Source organism: Lactuca virosa, chromosome 4 (assembly GCF_052849685.1).
Source record: "Lactuca virosa cultivar CGN04683 chromosome 4, Lactuca_virosa_CGN04683_v6, whole genome shotgun sequence".
Lineage (NCBI taxonomy): Eukaryota > Viridiplantae > Streptophyta > Magnoliopsida > Asterales > Asteraceae > Lactuca > Lactuca virosa.
This window is the reverse complement of record NC_136429.1, coordinates 56,923,874-56,950,613: the sequence shown is the minus strand read 5'-3', so window position 1 is coordinate 56,950,613 and position 26,740 is coordinate 56,923,874. Positions and strand designations below refer to the sequence as shown.

The 26,740-nt window shown below is 34.1% G+C and overlaps 1 protein-coding gene across 1 annotated transcript in view; it reads right to left on the bottom strand.

Annotated features, from left to right (window-relative positions):
• Window positions 1–5,047: 5,047 nt before the first annotated feature.
• The window catches only part of LOC145104486 (serine carboxypeptidase-like 40), a 28,695-nt gene continuing 7,002 nt past the window's right edge, over window positions 5,048–26,740 (bottom strand). The window contains exons 3-10 of the mRNA XM_079041724.1: window positions 6,828–7,153; window positions 6,632–6,739; window positions 6,282–6,556; window positions 5,896–6,153; window positions 5,690–5,808; window positions 5,507–5,599; window positions 5,298–5,403; window positions 5,048–5,209 (exon numbers count right to left, since the gene is read on the bottom strand). Of these exons, the coding sequence (XP_078897850.1) occupies window positions 5,048–5,209; window positions 5,298–5,403; window positions 5,507–5,599; window positions 5,690–5,808; window positions 5,896–6,153; window positions 6,282–6,556; window positions 6,632–6,739; window positions 6,828–7,153 (1,447 nt within the window). The remainder of the gene's footprint in view (window positions 5,210–5,297; window positions 5,404–5,506; window positions 5,600–5,689; window positions 5,809–5,895; window positions 6,154–6,281; window positions 6,557–6,631; window positions 6,740–6,827; window positions 7,154–26,740) is intronic.

The following is a 26,740-nucleotide window of genomic DNA, read 5'->3' as shown; positions in this document are numbered from 1 at the left end:
CCAATAACAAGTCCCCACCAATTCTTCGCCCCGGACCTTAGCAGGTTCCGAGCGTGCCTGACCTTCTGGTCAGTAGAACATAAATATGTGAAGCAACATCCCTTCACGTCATATTGTACCTCATGGCTATGACCGGATCCCGAACCCTATCAAAAGTCGGGGCTTCGCATCATCGAAGTCCCGGTACTAGAAAGCCTAACTGGCTCCTCCCCCTGCCGTTGTTACAGCTGCTATAGCTGCCACGACAATCGTCTCGGCACTAGCTGCATAGCGCTCGTCGAAATACTCGACCATAATGGTCTTGATAGACCCCAACATCTCCACCAATTGTCCCCAAACAATCTCAATCACCTCCTCCTGGATGATCTCACGGACACGATCCTCTAACAATGCAGGCCTATCCTAGCTGCCAACTCCCGACCCTAACCTGGGTCCGGTCTCAAGACGTCTCGTAACCACCATTCTGGTAAGACACCAGAAAGATCTCTGATAATGCATAATATAATAGGGGACCAACTCCTTACCCAACCCTAGGGGTTGTGACTTCCTTGCTACGCGTATGGGTCCTGTGCTTTCAGTAGTACGGGCCCATACTACCTTCCACACCTACCCATATTTGTCTCAAGTATCACCACAACACCCTACTAATACAGATAGCGAGCGCTCAATCCTCACCCCTAGAGGAATGCTAAATATCTCATAACTGGCCTCCTGACCTCACACAACCCATCCATCCATGAAACTTCCACCAACCCCTGCAGCACTAGTGTATGCTAGCCATACATAACGCTGGACCCTATAGACTTTCGAATATCCAATCCTACCCTATACCCTAATCAATAAGAACAGAACATAAGGCCAGATCAAACATTCTCAGGCTATAAGATCTTAATTATATACAGCTGTGATGCATACACAAGACAACTACAGTAATGATGTCAATTTCACATAAGGGAAACCCTAGGCTAGCAGGCATCATGTAATCAGGCAATTCTATCATGCAATTCCTGAAGATCCCTAGCCTAGTACTAGCATGCTGTTCTAACATATCACAATATCAAATAACTGTATAGTATTTTGGGGTCTACTTACTGGCTCCGGCTGATCATACACTTTACATCCTCCTTTACTTATTTTGAAAACCATTTTAAAAATCATTTAAAAATCATTTCCTTGATTTGAGACTGGATTCACACGAGTGTTCCTCCAATTCACTGAAACCAAGGCTCTGATACCAACTTGTCACACCCATAAAATTCGAGCCAATTTAAAACTTTTTAAATCATTTGAAACCATTCAGTTATTACAATTTGTTTTCAAAATAGTTTATACATCAGAGTTCCCAGAAATCACAATCATCAATTGAGGAAGTGTACGGTCACGCCTTCGCCTCCCCGCGGCCATCCGCTGAACCTGAAACAATAAACTGAAACTGTAAGCCCGAAAGCTTAGTGAGTTGCCCCCAAAATACCAACCTCATATAACCATAATCATATCATATCAACGAATACAAAACAACATGCATATTGAACCCTCAGCTTGACTGGACCGCCTTGCAAGGCCTACAGTCTACCTGGATCTATCTCGAGCCTTCGGTATGACTGGACCGTCATCCAGGTTCACAGTCTATTCGGACCGCTCGTCGGGTATGTTGGGCTCAACCGCACGAAGCAGGACCCCGCCTCAACCCACCTATCAACAATAACCATGTGCACATAAATAACATATACTGGCATATATATAACAGTCATACCGATCTAACAGATCATCAATCATAGCAACATCCTATAACCAGGATACCGACCTAACCAGGTCACTAACATAACATCATCCTATATACCAGGATACCAATCTAACAGATCATAATAGCATAGCAACATCCTAAACAGGATACTGACCTAACCGGTCACTAACATAACATCATCCTATATACCAGCATACCAATCTAACAGACCAATAAGTATATCATGCGAATACCCGAATACAAATCCGATAAAGGGTCGGCCTTGGTGCCGTAGACCCTGTTGATATAGTGAGGACAACTCACCTTGCAACTGCCGAACCGAAACACAAAAACACTGGCCCGAAGCACTGCTCCAAACTCCAACACCTGATGCCATCAATGAACCATGACATAAATATCCAAAATACCATAACACCCCTGAAGGTCAAACAGGTCAAAGTCAAAGTCCTAGCCAAAGTCAACCTTCCTGATTGAATCTACTCGCCGAGTCAACCCGTCGACTTTCCGAGTTCCCAACTTCAGAAAACTCTTATATCACAACTCGACTCGCCGAGTCACTCCATGACTCGTCGAGTTTAACGATCTCTGAGTCCTATCATGTCCAACTCACTGAGTCACCACTCAACTCACTGATCTGGGTCTTAACCAGAAGAGGTTGGGGTTTTGCGTTCTGACTCGCCGAGTCCAAGAACAGACTCGCCGAGTCCACGGCAATCTTCAACAGACTCGCCGAGTTGTTCCTCCAACTCGTCGAGTTCATGCCTATCTTCAACAGACTCGCCGAGTCCAAGAACAGACTCGCCGAGTCTCTTTAGTCCTTTATACATGCAGAGGCTTTTCGAGTCTTGCAGGGGCTCCAAACTGTAGATCCACTCTTCTAGGGCATGACTCTCACGTAAAGTTGCAAGCTTTACGTGGAAACAAGGAGTTATAAGCCCAAATCACTCTAGGGCTAAGGTTTAAGACAATGATGCTTCACCAACAAGCCAAGGGCTGATACTTTGTGAGGTTCTGGACCAAGACAAGTCTAGATCTGAAGTAGCAACCTCAGATCTAGACCCCTAACCCGAATTAGATCCTTAACATGCCAAAATGGCCCCAAATATCATTCTAGAATAGATATAAATGCAATAGAGTCAAGGTAACAGCGTGTTACCTCTAAAATATGCCCAAACTGAAGTAGATTCTGGATCTACAGAAATCTGTTGATGCTCTACACTTTGATTTACAAGCCTTCTTTGCTAGAATCTCCTTCCAAAGCTTCCAAGTTCACTCCATAGGCTCACACACGATTCTAGGGTTTTCTGACTCTCAAGGGGTGACAAAGAGGCTGAGGTGAGGACTTAAGGTCCTTTAAATAGGGTGCAAGCCCTGAGATTAGGGTTTTCTCTTCCCAGCACCAACTCGTCGAGTCCAGCTTCCGACTCGGCGAGTTGGTCACTTAATTCGCGACCAAATCCCGATCTGACTCGACGAGTACTCGCACCTACTCGTCGAGTAGCTTCCTCAATGTACACTTTAAGCCCTTATATCATATTTCTGAAATTTGGGATGTTACATTGCCGCGTCGGCTGATGGAGCAATAAAAAAACTATCCTAATTTTTTGGGCCATTGAACGAACATACTCCACTACAAATGCTAAAAAAAAGTTGGGCCCTATAATTTTGTGGGGCCTGTTCACAGGCACTTGATGAACCTGCCATGGGCCGACCCTGATGTTGTTCCCGCTCTCTGATGGCGACAACGTTTAGGTTTGGTCTTCCTTGATTATTAAAATCTAAAACTGAAAATCAAAATCGAAAAGCAACTGATTTGGGTTTGTTCTTGCTTGATTTCTTTGTGGAAATCGAAAGACGTTAGAGTCTTTGTGGAATCACGAAATCAGAGTTCTAAAAGAATACTGTAGGCAGCAGACGTTAGAGTCGAGTTTGGAGTTCGTTTTGATCGAAATTAGAGGACACTTCAATTTTGATTATGTTTCACAAAATCGGCTTTCCAAATCAAGTTGATCTATTATTAATCTCTAATTACCAGGAGGAATTGGAGTGTTCAACCCACCATCATAGACTCACAGTGGGACAAACTTTGAGATCAGTTTGCAAATCTTGTTTTGATTTTGCCTCCGAAATCTTCCTTCAGGTTGCAGTAGGGCTAATTTTCGCTAGAGCAGAATTAAGAGAACTACTTGCTGGTGGGCTTATCTGCTTCAAATAAGTTATGGTGGTTGAATCATGGTTTCGTAGTGAGAGGGAGGGGTCTTATGGCTACTGATGGTTTGGGTATTGAATTTGGGTATTAAAACGAGAGAGAGAGAGAGAGAGAGAGAGAGAGAGAGAGAGAGACCATTTGTGTGCATAAAACAAAGGGTATGTTTGTCATTTAACAGAATTTAACGGAATCTTTTAACAAAGTTAGTCACAGGGGCCTTTTATGTGCAATGTTTGCTCCTTAGGGACCATTTCAGGGAAAAACGTTTCGTAAGGACCATTTCAGGGAAAAATGAGAAACCTAAAGGACCATTCGTGTAATTTGATCTATGGTTAATTTAAGTTTATACTATCTAGGAAAATGAGTTTTTTACGGGTTAAAAACCTGTTCGGGTATTTTTATTAGAAAAATCGGAAAAAACAGTTTGTTTTTCAAAAAAACTATTAATAACCGGCGGTTCGGTTTAACCACCTAACTGGTTCTAAAAAAACTAGTTCGGTTTAAAAAAAAAATTGTCAAATAGTATACCTCTAGAGTCGAGGGCTTTTTGTGGACTCGATCTATATTTAAAGAGTCATATTATGTTGAAGAACAGTCCACATAGAGGGTATTGAGCACTCAAAAAAAAGCATCGGCCGGGGACTAATGAAAAAAATACCAAAATATTTAATGTCGAGTCCCTCGCACTCAATGAATGTTTTTGGTAAAATAATATTTTTGATTATTTTTTGGAACGTTGGGTTAAAAAATGGTTACGTTTGTATAAAAATAAATAATTAAATAGGTGTTAAATTGCCGTTAAAAAAAAAGGTGTTAAATTGGAGATGATCGATGTGGTTATGAGCTTGACCTTTGACCATTAACTAGTCATACAAAGGCCAAATAATTAAAAGATGATTGCTGAAGTTCACATAATAGATATTCTAAAAAATTTGAGCTTCAACAAATATGTAACTACGCTCAAAGTAAAACCCGCTGGACATATGGTTGAATGTCGTTGTGGTTAATGGGTCTCGGATTAATAACAAAAAAACAAACACGATAACGAAAACGTACGTCATTAATTCTAAAAAGAAGAATTAATAAATTCAAAATCAACCTAGTCGATATCTTGAACCATTAAGAGGGTTCCCAGTCAAGAAATGTGTAACCAGTCCAAGTGCGGTCTTTGGTTTGTAGCTTGGCACCTGGTGACCGGCTCCAAGCACTGTGGCGAATGTTAGATCTCCTTCATAGACTTGAGCAAATCCACCCACCTGTGGTTTTTATACAATCAATTTCTAATCATCTACTTCTCATATAGAGCATCACATCTGTCTGCATATATAAATAAATTAACCATACCTTCCCTTGATAAAGCCATGGATGCCATGGAGTCTTTATAGGAAGACTCATTGAATTGATGGAATACTTGGTTGAGGTGACTGGCACCCGTGCATCAGTATCACCACTATATACGCAAGAAAAAGCACAGTTCATAAATATGCTACATAGTGATTAATTACTTGATTTCCCATATCCAAATACAGTTTACTATAAGGCTAATTAATTACCTGTATATCCACACGCGAAGGTTATCCTTCATGAATTCTCTAAGGAGTGGAATGATCGTCGAAGGGCTATCTTTCCATATGTTGATAACATCGCTGCATAATTTTGTCATTGTAGCTCCGTGTTAATAGATTGAAACATTTGTTAGGATTCATACGTGCTTACATATAAATGGTGAAATTTACCTGCATGGTTCCCAATCATGATCTAGCTTTGTGACATTGGCATGCAGAGCTTCTTGAACATCTTGACGATTCATATAAACATATGTGTAGTGTTCGCTGCATGGATCAATAGCCCGCGACTGGTGCACCAAAAATAGAAACAGATCATGTTTCATCTTTAATTTTTGGATTCAGCTATATAATGTTCATGAAGATTATTGACTTACCATCGGCTTGGGCTTGGAAGTAAGAATTTGTTTGGAGCACACAGGCGCATAGATGTTGTAGATATCAATATTGACAATATTTTGACCAACTTCAGCATTCGCTTCCAAGCATTTATCCGACTGTTTGGTTGTATTCGGGGAAAAATCACAGTATATACGAATCTGATCAAGTATTTCATCTGAAACAATAGCATGTGAACCAAAGTAATCATACATCCCTATGGTATCAGTCTCATCGTTGATCACCGCGTTCCCAATCTGTATTATATCAAATGCAACATCATCTTGATCAAGTTGATAAAAACAAATTTAAAAGAAACTAAACGAATTAAGAATTCTAGATATCAATTACTAAAACTCGAAAAAAGTAAGGAAGAAAGAGTTACAAGGATCCCCTTAAGATTGATTAGGGTTTTATTGGCCATCTTGTTGTAGTAAAGAATGGTATGTGCAAGCTGAGGCACATAGTGGCCAGCATAACTTTCTCCTGAAATGTAAAACTCTCTTTCTTTGTACTCTGGAAATCTTTCCAGCCAATTCAACAAGAACACATAATTGTCCGCTGCTGTTGATTCGTCTCCACAGTTCATATAATCTGATGACGAATTTGAATAAGAAAACCCTACACCCGCAGGTGACTCCAGAAACAAAACATTCGCCGCTGAAAACATGAAAATATAAACATAATTTAAACATGAATGTAAAGAAATCTTCTATTTCGCCAATGTATAAATACCATGGTTCCATGAAAAATCATTTCTATAAAGAGTTTTGCCATCGCTGTTGACTCTGAATGGCCCGAGCTCCTGCATAGCTCCATAAGCGAGAGACGAACAACCCGGCCCTGTAAAGGACAATTCGTTTAGTTCGAAATTAGTTCATACATACTATAGAAAAACGCATACGTTCATCAAAGATTAGGGTTTTGTTACCTCCGTTAAGCCAAAGAAGGAGTGGTAAAGATTCGTTAGAGGTCTGATCAGCTTCCACAAAGTAATAGTAAAATGCCCTACCGGTCGATTCGTTTACAGTAACATACCCGCCGTACTGGTCAAATCTGACGTATGGTTGACCAGGCAATTTGTGGATTTTATCGTTCTCCTTCAGACCTTCTTGAAGAAGAATGCTAGCGTTGTTCACATGTTGAGGTGGCTCGAAATGGCTGGTGTCAATGGCGGTGTTAAGGGACCATTTGGCCCTGTAAAGATGGTTAAGAGCTTGTGTCTGTTTGTTACCTGCATGGGTTTGGCATAGAAAGCTTGAAAAGAGAAGAAAGATTTAAAGAACACAAAGGGTAGTCTTCTTCATTACTGCCTCGAGATATTTAAGTTTGAAATAGGTTAATGTGGCCGTGTTATTTACCACGAAGTACTTAGGGGGTGTTCGGAGTGCTTTTTGAATGCTAAAAGTGTTTTTAGATAAAAGCCTTTATTGACTTATAAAGGTGGTAAAAATAAGTTTTTTTAAAAAAGTGTTTTAGATTAATTTTTATGATAAAGAAGCCAATAAGTCAATAAGTCAATAAGTTAAAAAGTGTTTGATTTAAAAAAATGTTTTTTAAAGTTATTTTGGTTAAAAATTCAAAAACAGTTTCAAAAAATCAAGTTTTACTTTAAAAAATGTTTTTCAAAGCTAAGACAAAATTGTAAGAATGGTCCTTGTGGTATGTCAAAACTAGCAACTTTGGTCCAAAATGAGTTTGGCTCGCAAGGATGGTCCAATAGTTTCGTTTTGTGACGAGTTTAGTCCAAAAATTTTAAAACTTTTTATAATGACGTATTTGCCCTTGGTATTTTCACTTTTTCAATTTTTTTATTACAGAAATCAAAAAAAGAAAAAGAAAAAAAAGAAAACCTCTCTCTCTCTCTCTCTCTCTCTCTCTCTCTCAAGAACTTAGGATTCTTAGATGAACCGGATGAAGATATGTTCTTCATTCATCTTCTACAAACAAAAATTCAAGGTTTAGTTTTAAAAGACACACACAAAACCAATCTCTCTCAGCTCTCCCATTGATGTTCAAGCTTCTGAAGAGCATATTTTTGAGCTTTAGAACACTGATGAAAAGGCAGATCCCAAATATAAACGTGATGAAGATGATCGAAGTTTTTTTGATTTTTTGGATGTTCTTGTCCGAACATGAAGATGAACAAAATTAAAAAACTAATGAATAAACAAATCTTTTGTTCTAAACAAATCGAGACTCAAACTTGATTTCAGGAACTCAATGACGAATTTGAAGAACTCAAGAACGATCTTCAAGCTACAAAAATCATGTTCAAATTTTCTGGAAACTGTAAACCATAGAAACATAGAAAACATTAAATCGAAACCCCTAAAACTCGAAAACCTTACATCAAAACACCAAAAGTCGAAACTCTGAACTTGAAAACCTTAAATCATAACACTAAAAGATGTGAATATGTAAAAATCAAAATCGAACTTTGATTTCTCTTCTTTAAATGGATATCAAATGTCGACTACAGGACTTGAGACTAAAAACCTCAGATTTCATCCAAGAGCTCGAGATTTTCATAGGTTCATGGTTTTTTAAAGCTAAAGAAAACGAAGGGTTCATTGGATTTGGGAAGCATGTCGATGAGCAGGAGTCGCATCTTCGGAGGTTCACCAGAAGAAGCTTGACATGAGATCTGGGTTTTGTTGGAAAAGCTTGAAAAGAGATCTGGTGTTGTTCTGGCTCTTATGGTAGATTCTTGTATCTAATTTGATGTTCTTGATGAATTTTTGGGGAAGAAACGATTAAAGAGCTTTTGTTAAGGAAAAGTAATGAGGAAGGAATGGGCATTAATGAGTGAGAGAGAGAGAGAGAAAGAGAGAGGGAGAGAGAGAGATTTTTAATTGTTTTTTAATTGTTGTAATAAAAGAAAAATGGAAAATAAAATAATTAGGGGCAAATCCGTCATTATAAAAAAATTCATAGGAAATTGGACTAAACTCACAACAAAACGAAACTATTGGACCATCCTTGCGAGCCAAACTCATTTTGGACCAAAGTTGCTAGTTTTGACATACTACAGGGACCATTCTTGCAATTTTGTCTAAAGCTAATGAAAAACTATTCTAAAAAGTGATTTTGAGTTTGCCAAATATATTTTTATTTATTTATTATCTTTTCAAAAAACCAATAAGTCCCAAATACCCTTTAATAGCAGTTGAGCATCCAAAGTTTCAAATTTTGAAGGAATAAGTTGATCAAGGGTTTTAGAGATAAGATGAGACTAATAGTTTATAGCTATCATTAGGTAAACATCTCATTTTATTTTTTCATTAGTTTTTTTTACCACTAAAAGAGGAAAATAAATTAGTAAAGGGGCACTAGTGAGAAGCTAGGAAAACTACCCGAAACCACTACAAGACTCGGTTGCAACTTGCAAGCTACAAAAGGAATTGAAATCCAATCCCACAAATATATATTTACCCTCGTCTCTTATACTCTTATACGGAGATATTTTATTCACACCCAAAAACTAAACCGTCTCTTATACTCTTATATGGGGATATTTTATTCGCACCCAAAAACTAAACTATATGATTACCCTTATGGGTGAGCAAAAACCGAACCGACTAAAGAAAAACCGACAAAACCGCAATAAACCGCAACCGAAAAACCGAAACCGATGCAAAAACCAATGGTGCGGATTTAATTTTTGCAAAAACCGAATGTCATCGGTGCGGTGCGGTTTCTATCCAAAAAACCGGTCCACCAAAACCGAACCGCACCGCAAACGTGTATAGTAATAAATCAATCAATGTATATTATATACATGCTATTTAAAATACTTATAAACGATAATATATTTATTATATCTTTATTTTGTGTTTGTGTAATACTATATGGGGTGCAAAAGAAATGTTCTATTATTAGCCAAACGTACTAATCGATTACATGAAATAAGCTTGTAACAAATTACGTCAGAATCAACCAACTTTCAATTATTAATTAGTTTGTGAGAGTAATCACATGTTGTATTTTAAGCGACTTACAATTTTTGATTATGTATTTTTATTTTGAGCTGAAAATGAATGGTTTAAAAAAAACAGCACAATACAAGCTTACATGCACATGATTTTCAATTCTTACAATTTTAAAAAACCGCACCAAAAAACATAAAAAACTACACCAAATTCTAAACACGGTTTAAAACCGAAACCGCACCTATACAAACCGAAACCGCATTTAAAAACCGAAAAACCGAACCATTGCAAAACCACAACCAACTGTTTTAAGAATGCAAAAACCGCACCATGCGGTTTGCGGTTCGGTTTGGCCTTAAAACCGCACCAACCGCAACATGCTCACCCCTAATTACCCTATTTGACATGACACGTTGACCATTAGATATTATTTTTAAATTCATTTCAATAAAAAAACATATTGTATTATATATTCACATCTCCCCTTTAATTTATTATTTATTTACAGTTCTACCCCTTAAATTTATTATAATTGTAACTATAAATAATATTTATGACTTATTTATTGGTTTTTTATTTTATTACATACTATAATATTTTATAATTTTAAGCATAGAACAATGAAATAAAAATTTATTATAAAAGTTTACAAAGAGATTAAAATATATAAATAATGTTTTAACCCATCAACCCGTCAACCCATGAACCCTAATATAACCCGCGAACCCGTATAATTAAACGGGTTAGATGAGTTGTGTCAGGGTTAATGTTTTCAACCCGTCAATTCAAACTCGATACGATTGACACCCTTATTATAAATGACGTAAGGCATGATGTTACGGTAAGGTAAAAAACAAAACAAAAAAATGTCCCAAGGAAAAACTCATGACGTGATAAGGTACGTACTGACACATTAAATTTGGTGTTCCTTTTTACCAATTAAACCGAATATAATTTTGATTTTTTTTAGAATCGACGACCATCAAAAAATTTCAAAACCAAAACCACCACGGGGCCCTAGTCCCGTTGTTTAGAAGCTTTGCAGTCAAATAGTTGGAAAAAGTGGTTATATATATATATATATATATATATATATATATATATATATATTATTTAACTTTTTAAAAATAAAACGGAGGAAAAGAAAATAATATATAAATAAATAGCTATAAATGTAATACTAATTGGTATTCTAATGGATTTAATTGTATGACCTTAAGCAAATTGTATTAATTTGAACTTTTTAAAATTGTAGGGGTGGAAATCAAAAATTAGTACAAAAGGAAAGGACCAGTAATGTATTTTATGATTTTTACAGTTCGATTGTGTCGGTAATTGACTTTAATCCCTATAAGGTGCAAATAACAACACCCGCATTTAGCTAAATAAAATTTGAAATGTTTCATTATGTCCTAAACCCATCATGAGACATTCCATCTTATTTATTTATTGTTTGAAATGCCATGAGTCTCATGAATTCAGAAGCAAAATGTTTAATGAAAGGGTATCATTCCTACTTAGCAAGTGTAGCGGATATTACTAAATAGAAGAATATCATGGTTGAGATTGATGTAGTATGAGATTTTCTAACAATTTATACGGATTACCGTCGGATCATCAAGTTTAATATTGCTTTGACTTGATGCGAAGACCATACCCATTGCTAAGGCACCATATCGTTTGGAACCTACCAAGTTAAAAGAGATAATGGTTTAATTACAAGATTTGATGGATAAGGTCTTTGTCCGACCGCGCACATTACCTTGGGTAGCTCTTTTTGTATTTATAAAGAAGAAAAAAAAAATAAGGATATCTATTGATTATCGAGATCTTGATATAGCCCTGTCGAAAAATACCCGTTACCCGAATTACCCGCCCGATTTTTTCGGGTATCGGGTAAATCGGGTTGGGTAAATCGGATATCGGGTAAAAATTTTCGGGTATTTGGGTAACCCGATTTTTTTCAGGTTGGGTAAAGGGTAAGTGTTTGGGGTTTCGGGTATACCCGATTACCGGAAAATTTATTAAACAAATAATGATGGCCCAATATCTTTTATTCCTATATGAGTTAATTATCTGATTCCGTGTTGGTCCAAAAGACAAAAACTCCAAATCCCAGCTCCCTGCCTCCATCGTTCTATTTTCTCGTCAAAAACCCTCGCATCGCATCTTCGTTCATCACCGATCAACTCCAACCGACAGTCGGTCGTCCCCGCCTCCTCCCCAGTCGTCCCCGCCTCGTCACCGGTCTTGGTCGTAGCCCGTCGCTCATCACAGCCTCGCAGCGTCGCAGTCGCAATCATCCTCGCCAGTCGTCACCTCCAGGATATTTGGAATTCAAAGTTTGAAGTTCAAACTTGGCTTGAATGTAAGTGATATCTACCAATTGCTTTTATTTTACAGTTAAATTTCGTGATTTCGTCTCTACCAATTACTGTAATAGAGAAAGTAAGCATAACAATGTTAACTCACCCCTTAGGATAGATCCTACTCAGATTGCAAACCAAAAAGACATGACTTTTTTTATATAGAATTGAGCAAGATGAAGTAGTGAAGTTGCAAGAAGAACGAGTAGGTGCAAGAAGACGAGTATATTTATGAATGTCTTTTGGAACTTGACATGTTATTATTTTCATACTATGTAATGGTTTTCTATGTTTTCTAGATTTAAGACGTGAGTTTTTTGGTAAATGCAAAATACATGCATATACATTGATATCAAGTAATTTAAATGGTAGACTTTGGTTGTTATTATTTCTTTAAGTATTTGTTTTTTTAACATCTTATTAGATTTGATTAAATTGTTAAACGAATACTTGATATCTCAAATATTATTGAGTAAAAAATCTTAATGTTCAAAGTTTAGCACGACATACTTATTTCATTACATTTATTTTTAGGTGCCATTAAAAAATTAAAAAAAAAATTTAAAAATCGGGTAATACCCGAATTATCCAAACCCGAATTACCCGAATTTAATTTGGGTAGGGTAACGGGTAATTTTTTTATATGAAAAACTCGAATTACCCGACCCGAATTACCCGAAACCCGAAAATTTTACCTTATCAACACCCCTATCTTGATATAGTGATTATCAAGAATCGGTATCCTCTTCCTCGGATCAATAACCTCTTTGATCAATTACAAGGGCTAACTTTTCTCAAAGATCAATCTTAGGTTCAGTTATCATCAATTCATCAATTGAAAGTAAGAAATGGAGATGTTGAGAAAATGGTATCATCAATTTTTAGTCATGATTTTTGGGTTAACCAACCAATCGATGGACGATTTTCATGGATCTCATGAATTAGGTGTCTAAACCACTACTCGGTAAGTTTTTCATCATGTTTATTGATGACATTCTCATATACTCGAAGACCACAAAATACCATATGGAGCATTTAAGATTAATACTTGAAACGTTGAAGAATAAAAAAGATTTATTCCATTCCAAGTGTGGATTTTGAATTGATGAAGTCCAATTTTTATGTCATGTGGTCGGACGGAAAAGGAAGAATTAAAGTTGACCCGACAAAGTTTGAAGCGGTTATGAATTGGGAAAAAACAAAGAGTCCAATCAAAATTTGAAGTTTCTTAGATTTGACAGACTATTATCATAGATTTATCAAAAAAAATTCAAAGAGCAAGTCCTTTGACCATTTTGAACGGTAAGATTGTGAAGTTTGTGTGCACCGAGGCTCAAGAGAAATATTTTAAGAAATGAAGAGACAATATCTACATCTTTTCATGGGGCCCGTGATTTGGGGGATAAAACCATTTTTAAGGGGAGGTAATTGCAACATCATCCTTTAGGGGTAATTTTAGAAACTATTAATAACAATATAAAAAAATAAACTTAAAAAATAATAAAAATATTAATAACGAATATAGATTTAGTAATATTAGTTGTTAAAATATATGAGATTTTCTAATATGTGCCCTAAGGACACATATAAGAAGTATTAATTATGAAAAATATTACCATAATTAAATGTGAAATCCATTAATTATGGAGATTATTAATGAATTTTATATTTAATTATGGTAATATTTCTTATAATTAATGTATTTAACATTTAATTATGGTAATAATTGTGATTAATTAATAATTCTTATATGTGCCCTTAGGGCACATATTAGAAAATCCCAAAATATAAATGTTAACTCAAAGTTTAATAAATTAGGAGTTTGACTTGGTTATATTAGAAAATACCATGTGCAACTCTAATTTAACTCACTTAACCATATTATAAACTATTTTCTAATAAATGAGTTGATTAGGGTTAACAGTAAATATGTAAAGCTAGTCAAGATTTAGGGTCATCTCGAGTAGGGTTGTTCACTATTGTAAGTTATTGATAAATATTAAACAAATAAAGTCTAAGCCAAATTAAAAAGTCCATGAAATTAACAATTTAAGAAGAAATTGTTTTTTCTTCACATGTATTAAGTATGGAGTTTTGGTTGTTGGAGAAGATTACAGTACTTAATAAATTTTGTTACAACACGGTTACGTTTTTAAAAATCAATAAGATATTGTTTAACATATATCGAGCATATTTTTGACTAATTTTGTTGACATCTACTAACACCTCGTTCTCGAGTTCAACTTAACGAGAGAAAAGAAAGAAATGGGTGGAAATGGGAAGAAAATAAAAAAAAAATTTGTGTTCCCGAGTTTCATTAAAGGAATGAAGTGGAGGGAAATGAAATGATCACTTTCCCTCCTAACTTTCCTTCCGATTTAGGAGGATTTGGAAATAAAGAACAAAATGATTAATTTTCCTTCTATTTCTCCCCAACTCGGGAATACAAAAGAAAATCTTGTTTTCCTTTTCTTTCTCTTCCTTTTTCTCTTGACTTTCTTTTCTCTTCTTCTCTTTTCTTTTGTTAAACTCTGGAACTACGCGTAAATGTTTGAAGGAGTTAGGAGGAAATGTATGGAGGTCTTTATACTGAATGTTTTAAGGAGTTTGGAGAACATGTATGGTGATGTTTAAATGTCTAAATTAATAGATGAAAGGTTACAAATAAGTTAACAACATAGTTTCTGTTCATTTTATAATAATTTACCTTTTGTTTTTTCATTTATATAAACATATGCTTTTTATTTTTTATGTAATTTTTGTACCATTATGGTTGATCAATATTAACCAATCATTAAAACCATTAACCGACTAAAACCATTTCCATTACTAACCGATACTCAATGGTTACCGAAATGCATTAACCGATTGTAATGATTATGGTTCGGTTTTGTTCAATAACCAAACCAAACCACCACATATACACCCCTACCCTTCAAGCCATTGAATAGTCAATATCCAATCCTAAATTAATTACTTTAATTACTTTACTCAATTATAATAATAAACAATTTATTTATTTAAATAAGTAAACATTTTATTTATTTATTTTCTTTATTTTAATATACAATAATAAATCTTTCATTTTATTATTTATTTTGATTGATAAATATTAAATTTATCACATATAAATATTGTTCATTTGATTTTTTTAGTGTTATTTGTGTATAAACCCATATTTAGATTTAACCAGCAATATAGTTGAAATTACATTTTCCTTGCACATAAATCCAAAGTGATTATCTTTTGAAGCTCATGCTTTCTTTCTTTTCCTCCTGTGTATCATCAAGTCTCCGTTACTTGGTTTATTTCTTATTATTTTTTTTAGTTTTTATTAAATATAGCATGCGCCCGTTTAGACTCACATGAATATTTCAAAGACATGTTTATAGTTGTAGCCAACACATGACGAAGAAAACATAAGTTATAGAATTTGAATAGAGAGTAGGAAAAATCAAGATTATTAAAGATAGGAAAATGTGAAATAGGTAGAGAAATTTAAAACAAAATTGCAAAAATCTCCTTATGATATATATTTTTTCTGAGATTTAGTCCAAACCTCGATTTTTTTGGTTTCATGGTCATTTTAGTCTAGTTTGTATGTGAAAATGGTCCCCCGGTAAACTGAAATGACTTTAATACACTTGGGTATTTATTTTATATTTTTCTTTCATTTTTAAATCTAATACTTTATTATTTATTTAAATAATTAAAAAGTAAAGAGTCTCACTCTCTCCATGATCACCATAAAGAACCTATAAACACTTCACAATACACACATACATATGCACACTCCACATACACAAACAGTCGCCACTGCCTTCAATGACTCCGCTCGATCCTCCCACCATCGATTGCGTTCAACAACGCATCAAAAGGAAGCTCGAAGATTTCTGAGTATGACCTCTCCTCCTCCGACTTAGTCTCCGGATGAGAAAAACGATCCTAACCCCACCCTCTCTTCTTTTTCTACCTACACACTCTTTGATGTCTACCATTTGACGAGGGACATTGGGGACTAGATGACAATGATAATAACTAAACCCAAATCAGTAGTGGGTATGGCGGTCCATAGAGTCGGAGATGTAGCCACGTGGAACAAAATCTGCAATGAAACTAGCTCAAAAGAACCACGAAGCAAAAAAAATTGAGATTTTGACTAAATCTCAGAAAAAATACATACCATATGGACCAGTTTTGCAGTTTTGTCGAAATTTAATTTGCAAGTGATTTATAAAGACCTTTAAAAACGAAGCTATTCAATTTGCTCATTTTAGCCCCGTACTATCCATCCAAACGAACTTTTCCTCCACTTAATTAAAGATCTAATATGTGGGATTCATGTTTAAAACTGGCAAAACCAACGGTATTTTTTAGACAATGTTGAGACCCTCTTTTTCTACCCTCAATCTAACTGCATCGAAGTCACAAAAGACAAAGCAAATATCATCTATCGACACAAATGCAAAGAGTCTGTTATCTTTGAAATAAATCTGATTAGGGTGTAATTAACCCTTGAATTCATTGGCACCAAAGAGCTTCTAGCCCAACGGTATCCGGTGTTGTCCTCCCTCCTTGAGGTTGAGGGATCAAGTCTTATCGTGGACATAAGTAGATTTAAGGAGTAGTTTAGGAATATGTTAGATTTGTCGTTTCAAAAAAAATTAAGAAAAAATACAAACGTTTGAAGTGTTTATACTACCTCTGATTTCATTTCATTTTCCAACTATCTTGAATCCAACATGATTGCCAACGATTGACTAACCTTATCAACTCAAGAGTTTATTATTGTATCTACTTATTGTAGGTTTTGAATCATATAACCCAAATTAGCTCATGGTGGTTCCCTCCTTAGGTGGAAGAAGTCATTCCCTTCCAACCCACTCAATTTATTACCACATCAGCGCCACATCAGTTTTTCTCTCCCATCTCTCTTTCAACCCTCCCAACCCACAACATATGAAAATCCTATTCTTTCTTAACCCATTCAACTTACTTAATTTTTTATTTTAAAATAAACACAAACTAATTTTTTTTACAAAATCATTCATAAAATCTAAACTTAATTTATAAAAACAAAATATTAATTATATTTGATATTATTTTATTTTTGTAAAGTAAAAAATGATATATATATATATATATATATATATATATATATATATATATATATATATATATATATATATATAGTCTGGTTCCGGTGAGTACTATTTTTTCGGTGAGGACTCGTAACGACACCTTAAAAAAATTGAAAAAAAAATACAAATCATAAAATCGAGCATAGTACTATATCGGAGAGAAAAAAAATTAGAAAGTTTTTTTTGGATCATTAAAATTGAATCATGAATCATAAAAAGTGAATCATGGATCATAAAAATGATCAATGCTTTGATTTTAATGATCCAAATTTATTTTCTCCGATATAGTACTATGCTTGATTTTACGATTTGTATTTTTTTTTCAATTTTTTTAAGGTGTCATCACCGAAAAAAAAAATTCACCCGATCCTATCTCTCTCTCTGTATCTCACTCACTCACTCACTCACTCTCTCTCTCTCTCTCTCTCTATATATATATATATATATATATATATATATATATATATATATATATATATATATATATATATATATATATATATATATATAAGGGTTCAATTGAGAAAAAAAAATTGAGAATGAGGGAATGAATCTGGGCCACTCATTTTGAATCTGCCGCTAAAGCCCTCCAGCGTACTGGACCGACGGAACATGTCATATTCATATATGAATACGTATATGGTTATGTATGTTCATATATGAATACATATATTCATATATGAATAACTATAACGGAACTGATTATTCATATATGAATATGGCGGCAGTAGGTGGTGGCGGAGGTGACGGTGGTTGGTTGTGGTGGTGGTGGTTGGTGGCGGAGGGAGGTCGTGTGTGTGTATATATATATATATATATATATATATATGAATACACATATATTTATATTCATATATGAATATTACTCATCCTCCGTCAGTTCGGTACGCCGGAGCGTTTTGCGGCAAAAATAAATGATTGATTGAGGATGATTCCCACATTCTTAACATTTTTTTTATTTTTTCAATTGAACTTGTCTCTATATATATATATATATATATATATATATATATATATATATATATATATATATATATATATATAGAGAGAGAGAGAGAGAGAGAGAGAAAACCAAAAAAGGCAATTAAATTAACGGGTTGAACAGAGAGAGAGAGAGAAAACCAAAAAAGGCAATTAAATTAACGGGTTGGTAAACCCGTTCAACCCATTAAAATCTCATAAAACATCCCAACCCGTCGGCAACGGTACCCATCTTTTGGTACCGCCGGTACCTACCTTGAGCCCAAATATGATACCTTCCTCCTTTATCCACTTTATGGGCATTTTTCACAAAGTCATGGTTTTGGGAGTTATTTTTTTATATTCTTTTAGATTTGATAAAAATCAAACAAGTAAACTTAATAAATCTTTTTTTATACTTTTAAGTGTTTAGTATACGAAAATGAACCTTAACACCAAGTAAAAAGGTGATACAAAGCACATTGAAGACTTAGTTTTGCTTTCATGCACGGGTAGGAAAAAGAAAAACACGCAAGAGAGGTCCAACTTAAAAAACGAATGTAACAAGAGTTTGGAGGTTCGACTTAGGTGCTGTTTGTTTTTCTATTAAAACCTTTTCAAACCACTTATTGTTGCGCGGCGCAGCACACGTGCAACACTTTCCCTCTCGCAGCAGTTTGTTTTTTTTGGAAGACTTCAGACTACAAAACTTCTGCGCGTGTGCTGCGTGGCGCAGCACTTGACTTGCCTCTTCTAACCTCTTCAGCTTTCATTTTTTCTAAGTGTTTTTTAAGAATTTTTGTATAACTTTTTTTTAAACTTTGATTTTCTTAAATTTTTATTTACGGATGTGATACAATTTATTTTTATAATTTCCACGATTTTTTTTAACTTGATTTTTTTAATTTTTTTTTACCGTTTTATTAATAATATTTTCAATTTCAGTTGCATCTTTTTTAACGTGTGTAATTTTTTACGAACTTTGTAGACATCGTTTGCAATATTTTCTTAATTTTTTTATTATTTTCTTTTTTAATGTTTTTTAAAATTAGTTTTTTTAGAATAAAACTATTAGCTTCTTTTACATTTTTTTAAGTTTTTTTTTTTAAAAAAAAGTTTTATATTTTTGTTTTTTTACATGTTTTTTTATTATTATTTCAATGTTTGAATACTAGAATTATTAAATTTCGGTGTTGAGAACTATTTTCAGTTTATAAAATTAGTTTATTTAAATTTCAGTTTACTGCAGCAGTCTGCAGATGTTAAAAAACAAACATGCTTCTTATTATAGGCTGCAGCCGTTTGTTCCACCTCTTCTGCTACAGATGATTGTAGAGGTGGTCCGCAGACTTCATGAATTTTCGCTTCGAAAAAACAAACAGCACCTTATAGTTTTCACACCCGTCGTAGCCAAAAAAGTCTGCTTAGGCCATCAAAATTTACTTTCCCCTCAATTGCAACTAATTTCCTTAATTTATTTTATTTTGCATTTAATGATATAATATTTTTTTCTTTTAATTTTGTTTTTTACTTCTTTATTTAAGAGCTTAATTAGAAGAAGATTTTATAAATTTTAATTTTCGAAATTGAGCAATACCTATCAAATTTAGCCCCCTCACTATAAAGAGATTTTTTAAGCCTCTTATAGGCATCTTGAATTCAATAATACAAATTCCTTTGCATAATTGTTCTTCTTGCTTTCGTTCTGCGTTTAACTAATAAAACATAATCAGGGCGTTAAAAAGCGTTATATAAATACCCATGATAATGTGGTTTTGAGCTCTTTTATCCAACTAGACAAGTCATTCATCAGTTTTAAATAACCGACCCCTTTTGATAGGAATACTCATTTCAAAGAATGCAATTATGGTCTCGATGGTTGTAGTAAACAAAGAGGGTAAGATGCACTAAAAAAATCCCTAATGCATCAAACAACCAAGAAATTTGAATCACGAGAGCAATATTAGTTTAAGCGGAATAGGGCTAAAATATCAAACCACAATCAATCACATGCAATGAATAATACCAAACAAAAAGTAAATCAAAGAGGCACATAGATTTACGTGGAAAACCCAAATCGGGAAAAACCACGGGCGGAGGAAGCCAAGAACCAATCCACTAAAATATTGCAATGTTTACAGATCTTGATCAAAAAGATTAAAATGAGCTATAATGATTTGGTGATAAATAGGAAAAACCCTAGAAAATGTCGCTCAAGAAAGGAAGAAGAAGAAGAAGTCTTCAAAACTATCTCTCTTAAAAGAAATCTGAAGATTAAAGGGAAAATGGTTTGACCAATTTGGCTAAATTTGGTCCTTCAAGAATGTAATATTTGCATTTCAGGACCAAGCCGTTTTTAGACCTGAAAACACCTATTTCAGAATATGACGCCCCTTTTAGACATGAAACATCCATTTTAGACCTGATGCCATTTTTAGACCCAAAACAACTAAATTAGACATGGATTGCTGAAAAGACAATATAGCCCTTGAACTAAGTAGAATTTGTTAATTTTGGATGGCATATTTCCACAATGGTCATATGAATGCACTTTCCTTTTTCAACAATTTCAAACATTTTTTTTATCCATGTCGAAGTAGGCAAGAATTCTTATTTTCCACTTGAAAATGGTGTCAACGGTCAATAATAGATGTATTATCACTATATGTCATAACAATCTTGATGTATTGAGGAATAAAATCATTCGGATATCAATTAAGAGTCTCATATGGACTTACTTTACAAATAATACAAGTATGGTCTAAGAAGGGTGAATACAATTAAATCCAATGTTAGTAATAATATATTTTTTTTAATTACTGTTCGTTATAAAGCTCATAATCTCTTTACGGAAGAAACCTTAGTTACTCCAATACAACTCTTTCACACACACCCTTTAATCTTCTAAAAAATATGAAATTTAAGTAGGAGAAATTGAAGATCATTTATGTGAGTAGGGGGTCCTTTTCATAAAAGGTAATGAGCCGTACACAACACTTTTTAGCCATACACAACAAATTATGTTTTATACAGTTGTACAGTACAATCGTCTAAAGCACAAACTGTGTGTATGACTATAAAATGTTGTGTACAAATCACTACCCTTTCATAAACCCTTCACATTTTGTTCGTTGAAATGCCTTGAATTTAAGCATTGACGATGGGCAAGTGGGATTCAATACAAGTTGTAGAAGTTTCAAGCATTTGGTGGATTTTCACCGGTATTTATACTAGTGAAAATAATTTCAATTGACAGAACATGATCCTTAAAATATTTCTACTTGAGTATAAAGTTTGAAATTTCTTAGACATGAAAATTGAATTTATGCTCTTGGCAGTAATACATATATGTCCAATATTCATTAATCATTTTAGAACATTTAATACAACCTTTCAATGCATAAAATATGAAATTTTTGTTGAATGATAAATAAAAGAATATTTTTCTTTTGTCAAAAAGGCGTGTCGCCTTTTTATACTTTTTAAGGATGACTCTCATATTTTGATATGTTTTTGACAAGACACCTTAGGACAATAATTAATGTACAACTCACTTATATTTCAATGCACATTTTTGTCCTTTAGAATTGATTCAATTAACGATGTCAGAATTTGATATTCTCAGCTTCAGCTAGTTTGTCAATTAGAATGATTCTTTATGTTCTCAAACTAGAATCTACTAGTAGTAAGGAACATTCTTCAATTTTGATATGTTTCCTTATCTTGAATTGATCTAATATCTTCAATGAACCATCTTCATCTGGACGAGCATACGGTATTTAGGGATAGTAACCGATTATCTTGCATAACATATTTTAATTTAGTCTTTAGTTATGCTTAGGGGGTGTTTGACTAATGGGTCGTTTGATAGTTGTTGATTGAGAAAGTCATGACTGGGAAAAGTAGTAATAAATTCTGACTGAGTAAGCGACCATGCTGTTTGATTGTACATCTGACTGAATATGCTGACTAATACAAAATGACCATTTTACCCTTATGCTCTATATAATAATAATAATAATAATAATTATTATTATTATTATTATTATTATAATAATAATAATAATAATAATAATAATAATAATAATGATGATGATGTATACACCTTTTGTTTATTTTCCTTCTTATTTCTTAAATTGATATCCAAAAAATCGTGTACACATATTTGCTTCTTCTTTTCTTTCTCTTTCTTACTGCTTCTTCTTTTCTTTCTCTTTCTTTTTCTTTTTCTTCCTCTTTGCCCAATTGCCCTCAAAGAGTCAAAGAGGCAAGCCATATACCCAAACATAAAACACTCATTTCCTTGGTGGTGCTTGTTTTCTTTTTTCGGCGACATCAAAGAGGCAACAGCCTCTTGCCCCTAAATTTCCGGCGAGATGAAAGAGGCAATAGCCTCTTCGTGTTTTGTCGGGCCAGGAAAGAAGAATCAAGTGGAGCTGTCGGAGCAGCCCCCATCGACCGATCTGCCGTCACCGGTCCCAATCTGCTCCACCCTTCTTTCCCCTTTGGCCCTTTCGTGTTTCTTTTTGCTAATTCTCCACCGGACCACCTCGTTTGCTGCCTCTGTTCATGTTTCTTTTTTCATTTCCAGGGATTAAATTGATGGCTATGAAAAAGGAGGATGTGAGAGTGGTGCTGGTTCAAGGGCAACAGTGGAATCAATTTCACACTTTCTCAGTCAGCAAGTTTTTTGTGATGAGCGAGTAAGACATTGGTGACCCAATCAGATGCAAAACTCAAGCATATCAAACACATAGAGTTGAGCGAGTCAGACATTTTTGTCTGACCTGACTCAGTTAGATCAAAATCAAACGGGGTCTAAGCTTGTTAAAACAACTTATTAGCTTATTAGAGGTTCCACACCGCTATAAGTTAAAAAAGTGTTTGGATGAAAAATAGCTTATTCCGGTGGGAACCTCTAATAAGTCATTTTTTCATAAGTTACCCCACACTTACTTATTAGCTTATAAGCTAATAAGCTAATAAGCAATAAACTTTTTTGCCAAACACCCATTTAGTATAGGATAGTTTCGGCTTTAACTAGATAGCTTTAGCCAATCCACTTAGCATATTTACCATAATATTAATTCTAAGTTTTTTTTTTTGGATAAATCTATAAGTGTTAGTCCTCAACCAAATCCATATAAATATAATTTTGTAGTTACAGTATAACGTGAGGTATTAACATATCTATCATAGAAATATCATAAACTAATACCAACTCTTAAAGAGTTGTCTATTTGACTATATGAAGCCAAATGACTATGTTAACCAAGTGGTTAAACTGAGAGTTAGTCGTGAAGCCATCAAAATGAATGAGACTAAAGTTGCAACACAGTAAGATAATGTAAAAAACCCTACCTAATTAAGTACAAATTCCAAGATCTAGGTTTAAAGTGACAACCAAATTACATATATAAAGCATATGTGTGCAAAAAAACTCCAACACTTTGTAATAAACAATGATTACGATAAGCTTTTATATTTATTATGATTTTAGAACGTCACCATATGAGAGAAATGAGGTTGCTTTGATATACTCATGCTTAATTCCTAAAATATCTTGCAGGCACATTAAGATGTCCATTAGCTATCACGAACATAATAGCAAGAACTCATTAGGAAGAAACGGTTGGAAAATTGGTTTTACCAATTTCCAAAAATGGGGAAAACCCCATTTTTGAGCATGAATTTGGAACTCTAAATGTAATCAAAATGGAGAAATGGTTATGTGTTTATGTTCTCCTCTGTGATACATTCGTTTTTATATATCACAAGTCCAAAATAGATTAAAAATGAATGAGAAATTACATGTCAAAATGAGGTAGTTAAAAGAGATTAAAAATGAGTTAATTGAGTTTTGTTCCATCTCACATAGGTGAGAGAAGAAAACGAAATGGGTATATAACTATAAGGGGTTTTAATCATGTAAGACTTATAGAACCAGAGACTCTCTTTTGCCCATGCATGGGATGCAAATGCGAGTTAGTTTGTTTGGGTTCATGGAACTTGTGTGCGAGTGTGCGTGCGTCCTGCAGGTACGAATGCACCACTGGTCGACCAAATTTGCAACAAATTAAAGGTTATTAATAATTGATATCCGTTTTGATTTATTGATTAATTATCTTCTTTAACTGACTATTATGTTTTGATGTTCAATAACATTAGAGCATCTCCTTGACTGATTAGATTACACCAGATGATCCAATCGTCTCCTCCTTTTTTTTTATTCTACTTCTGCTTCTTCCTCCTGCAACCAATGTGAGAAGGTTCGGGCGATCTTGAAGAATCGTTTTTCGTTGTTGTATCATGGGAAACAAACACCCATAGGGCGAATTTGTTTTAAGGACACTATGTTAACACAAGCCTCAACAACAATTCTTTAATTTTGTTCTTTCGTACAATTACCTGTTATATTTTACTAACTGAATCTTAAGTGAAATATGTTCATTATCTACACAAATGTCATAACAATTCAGGGATGTTGAGTCTCTCGGACAATTAGTATAATATATGTATTTCACAAGGAAAGGCTAAAAAGAGAAAACATGCCTATCATATATATGCATGATTTAATAGTTAAATTTTATTTCAACAATTAATAACTCTTATTGCTTAACTTCCAAAGATATGAGAGATTGTTGGAAAAAAAAATAACTAGATGTCTATTTTGGACCAATAACTTGTGTAGATTCTGAACTGAATTTGAAGTTATATCATCGATATTACGTGCTCCTCCATAAACTAACGAGAAATTAAATATCCTCCTATCATTACTCCTACTTATATTTCTACCCATTTGAAACAGTGACAAGTGTCATATTTGAATAATATTAATTATATTTTAATACATTTGTCATCATTTCAAATGAGTAGGAGGATAAGTAGGAAGAAAAGTAGGAAGATATTTAATTTCTCTAAACTAATTACCAAAAACGCAGCTTCAAAACAGAGGAAAGAAACAGAGCAATTTTTGGGCAATTTTCTAGTTATTCTCTTATTTTAAAATAGCAACAGAAGAAGCTAATAAATAGCTAAAAAGTAAAAACTATCCGATGAAGCAGGAACTTCTACCCACTAACAAAGCTAATGCCAACATGGCGTTTACTGAATCAAACTCCTAAAGAAATAAAGGAAATTACAAAAAGGACTAAAATACCCCTAAAAACAATCACCTGATTTTGACTTAGTTTGGATTAACACCAATAGGATATGCATGTTGAAGATGATGCTACTATGGTTAAGTCTGATAAGGCACAACCCTAATCGGAAGATTGCAATATCAAATTAATTTGTTGACCCTGGCATAGTTTGCGAGCGAATCATAAGGTAGAAGCCACAAAATCTCTAGTGGAATTTCAAAATGACCAGAAACTTGCAACCTTATTAACGAGAAAAGACGAGGTAAAAAATACTCAGGTGTGACTTACTTTCCCGGTTCATTTTTTGGCTGTTAACTAAGAGTAACTCAACCAGGGGCGGACCGAAGAATTTTCTAAAGAGGGGGCAAATATTTTTTTATAACGTTATGGGGGCAAATATTTTTGAAGAGTCAAAACTTATAGTTTTGAAGGGTTAAAATATAATATTTTTTTTAAAAAAACTTCCTTTTTAATTAATTTTTTTTGTTGTGGGGCAGCCGCCCCCACTCTAGGACCGCCACTGAACTCAACTCGTGGGAAACAAGAACCGATCGACTTTATTTTAAGTACCCTGACATTGTGTATAATACGAGTATCAGCTCTGGTTCTAGTTGGTTTGCCGGTTTGCTTTCGACTTACAACAATTATAAAGCAACAAATTTTTCATTCTCATGAGGAAGAATTAACAATGATACCTTTGTTCAGGTCTTCAACCGAGTCGAAATGGCTGTTTTCAATAGCTAAATTACGAGACCATTTAGTTGTGTAAAGATGGTTAAGAGCGTGTGTTTGTTTGTCACCTGCATGGATTTGGCCTAGAAAGCTTGAAGAGAAAAGAAAGATATAAAGAGCCCAAAGGGTAGTCTTCTCCATCTCTGCCTCTCGAGATATTAAACTTGAATTAAGGTTAATGTGGTTGTGCCAATCACGTATTATATTGGGATTGCATGGTGGATGATGCTCCAACCGACGTAATGAATTTTAAACCAAAAAAGTTTGAGTAGTTGAGAATTCTAGGTAAAGATAGTTAGTTATAGTTTATGATCACGTAAATTTATCATTTATATGTGTACCAAAAGTGCATATTTTATTTTATACTAGGTTATATCTTGTGGGTTAAAATTAATTGATTAAAGAACAATTAAAATAGTTAGACAAATATTAATAAAATACAAAACGATATTTACAGATAAGATATTATTTAAAAACTAAATGTATACACCGAATAAATTTATTACCCTTAAAATATATTAACCATATTTTGTTTCACATGTAAATTCTTTTCATTTATGCGATTGTTTTG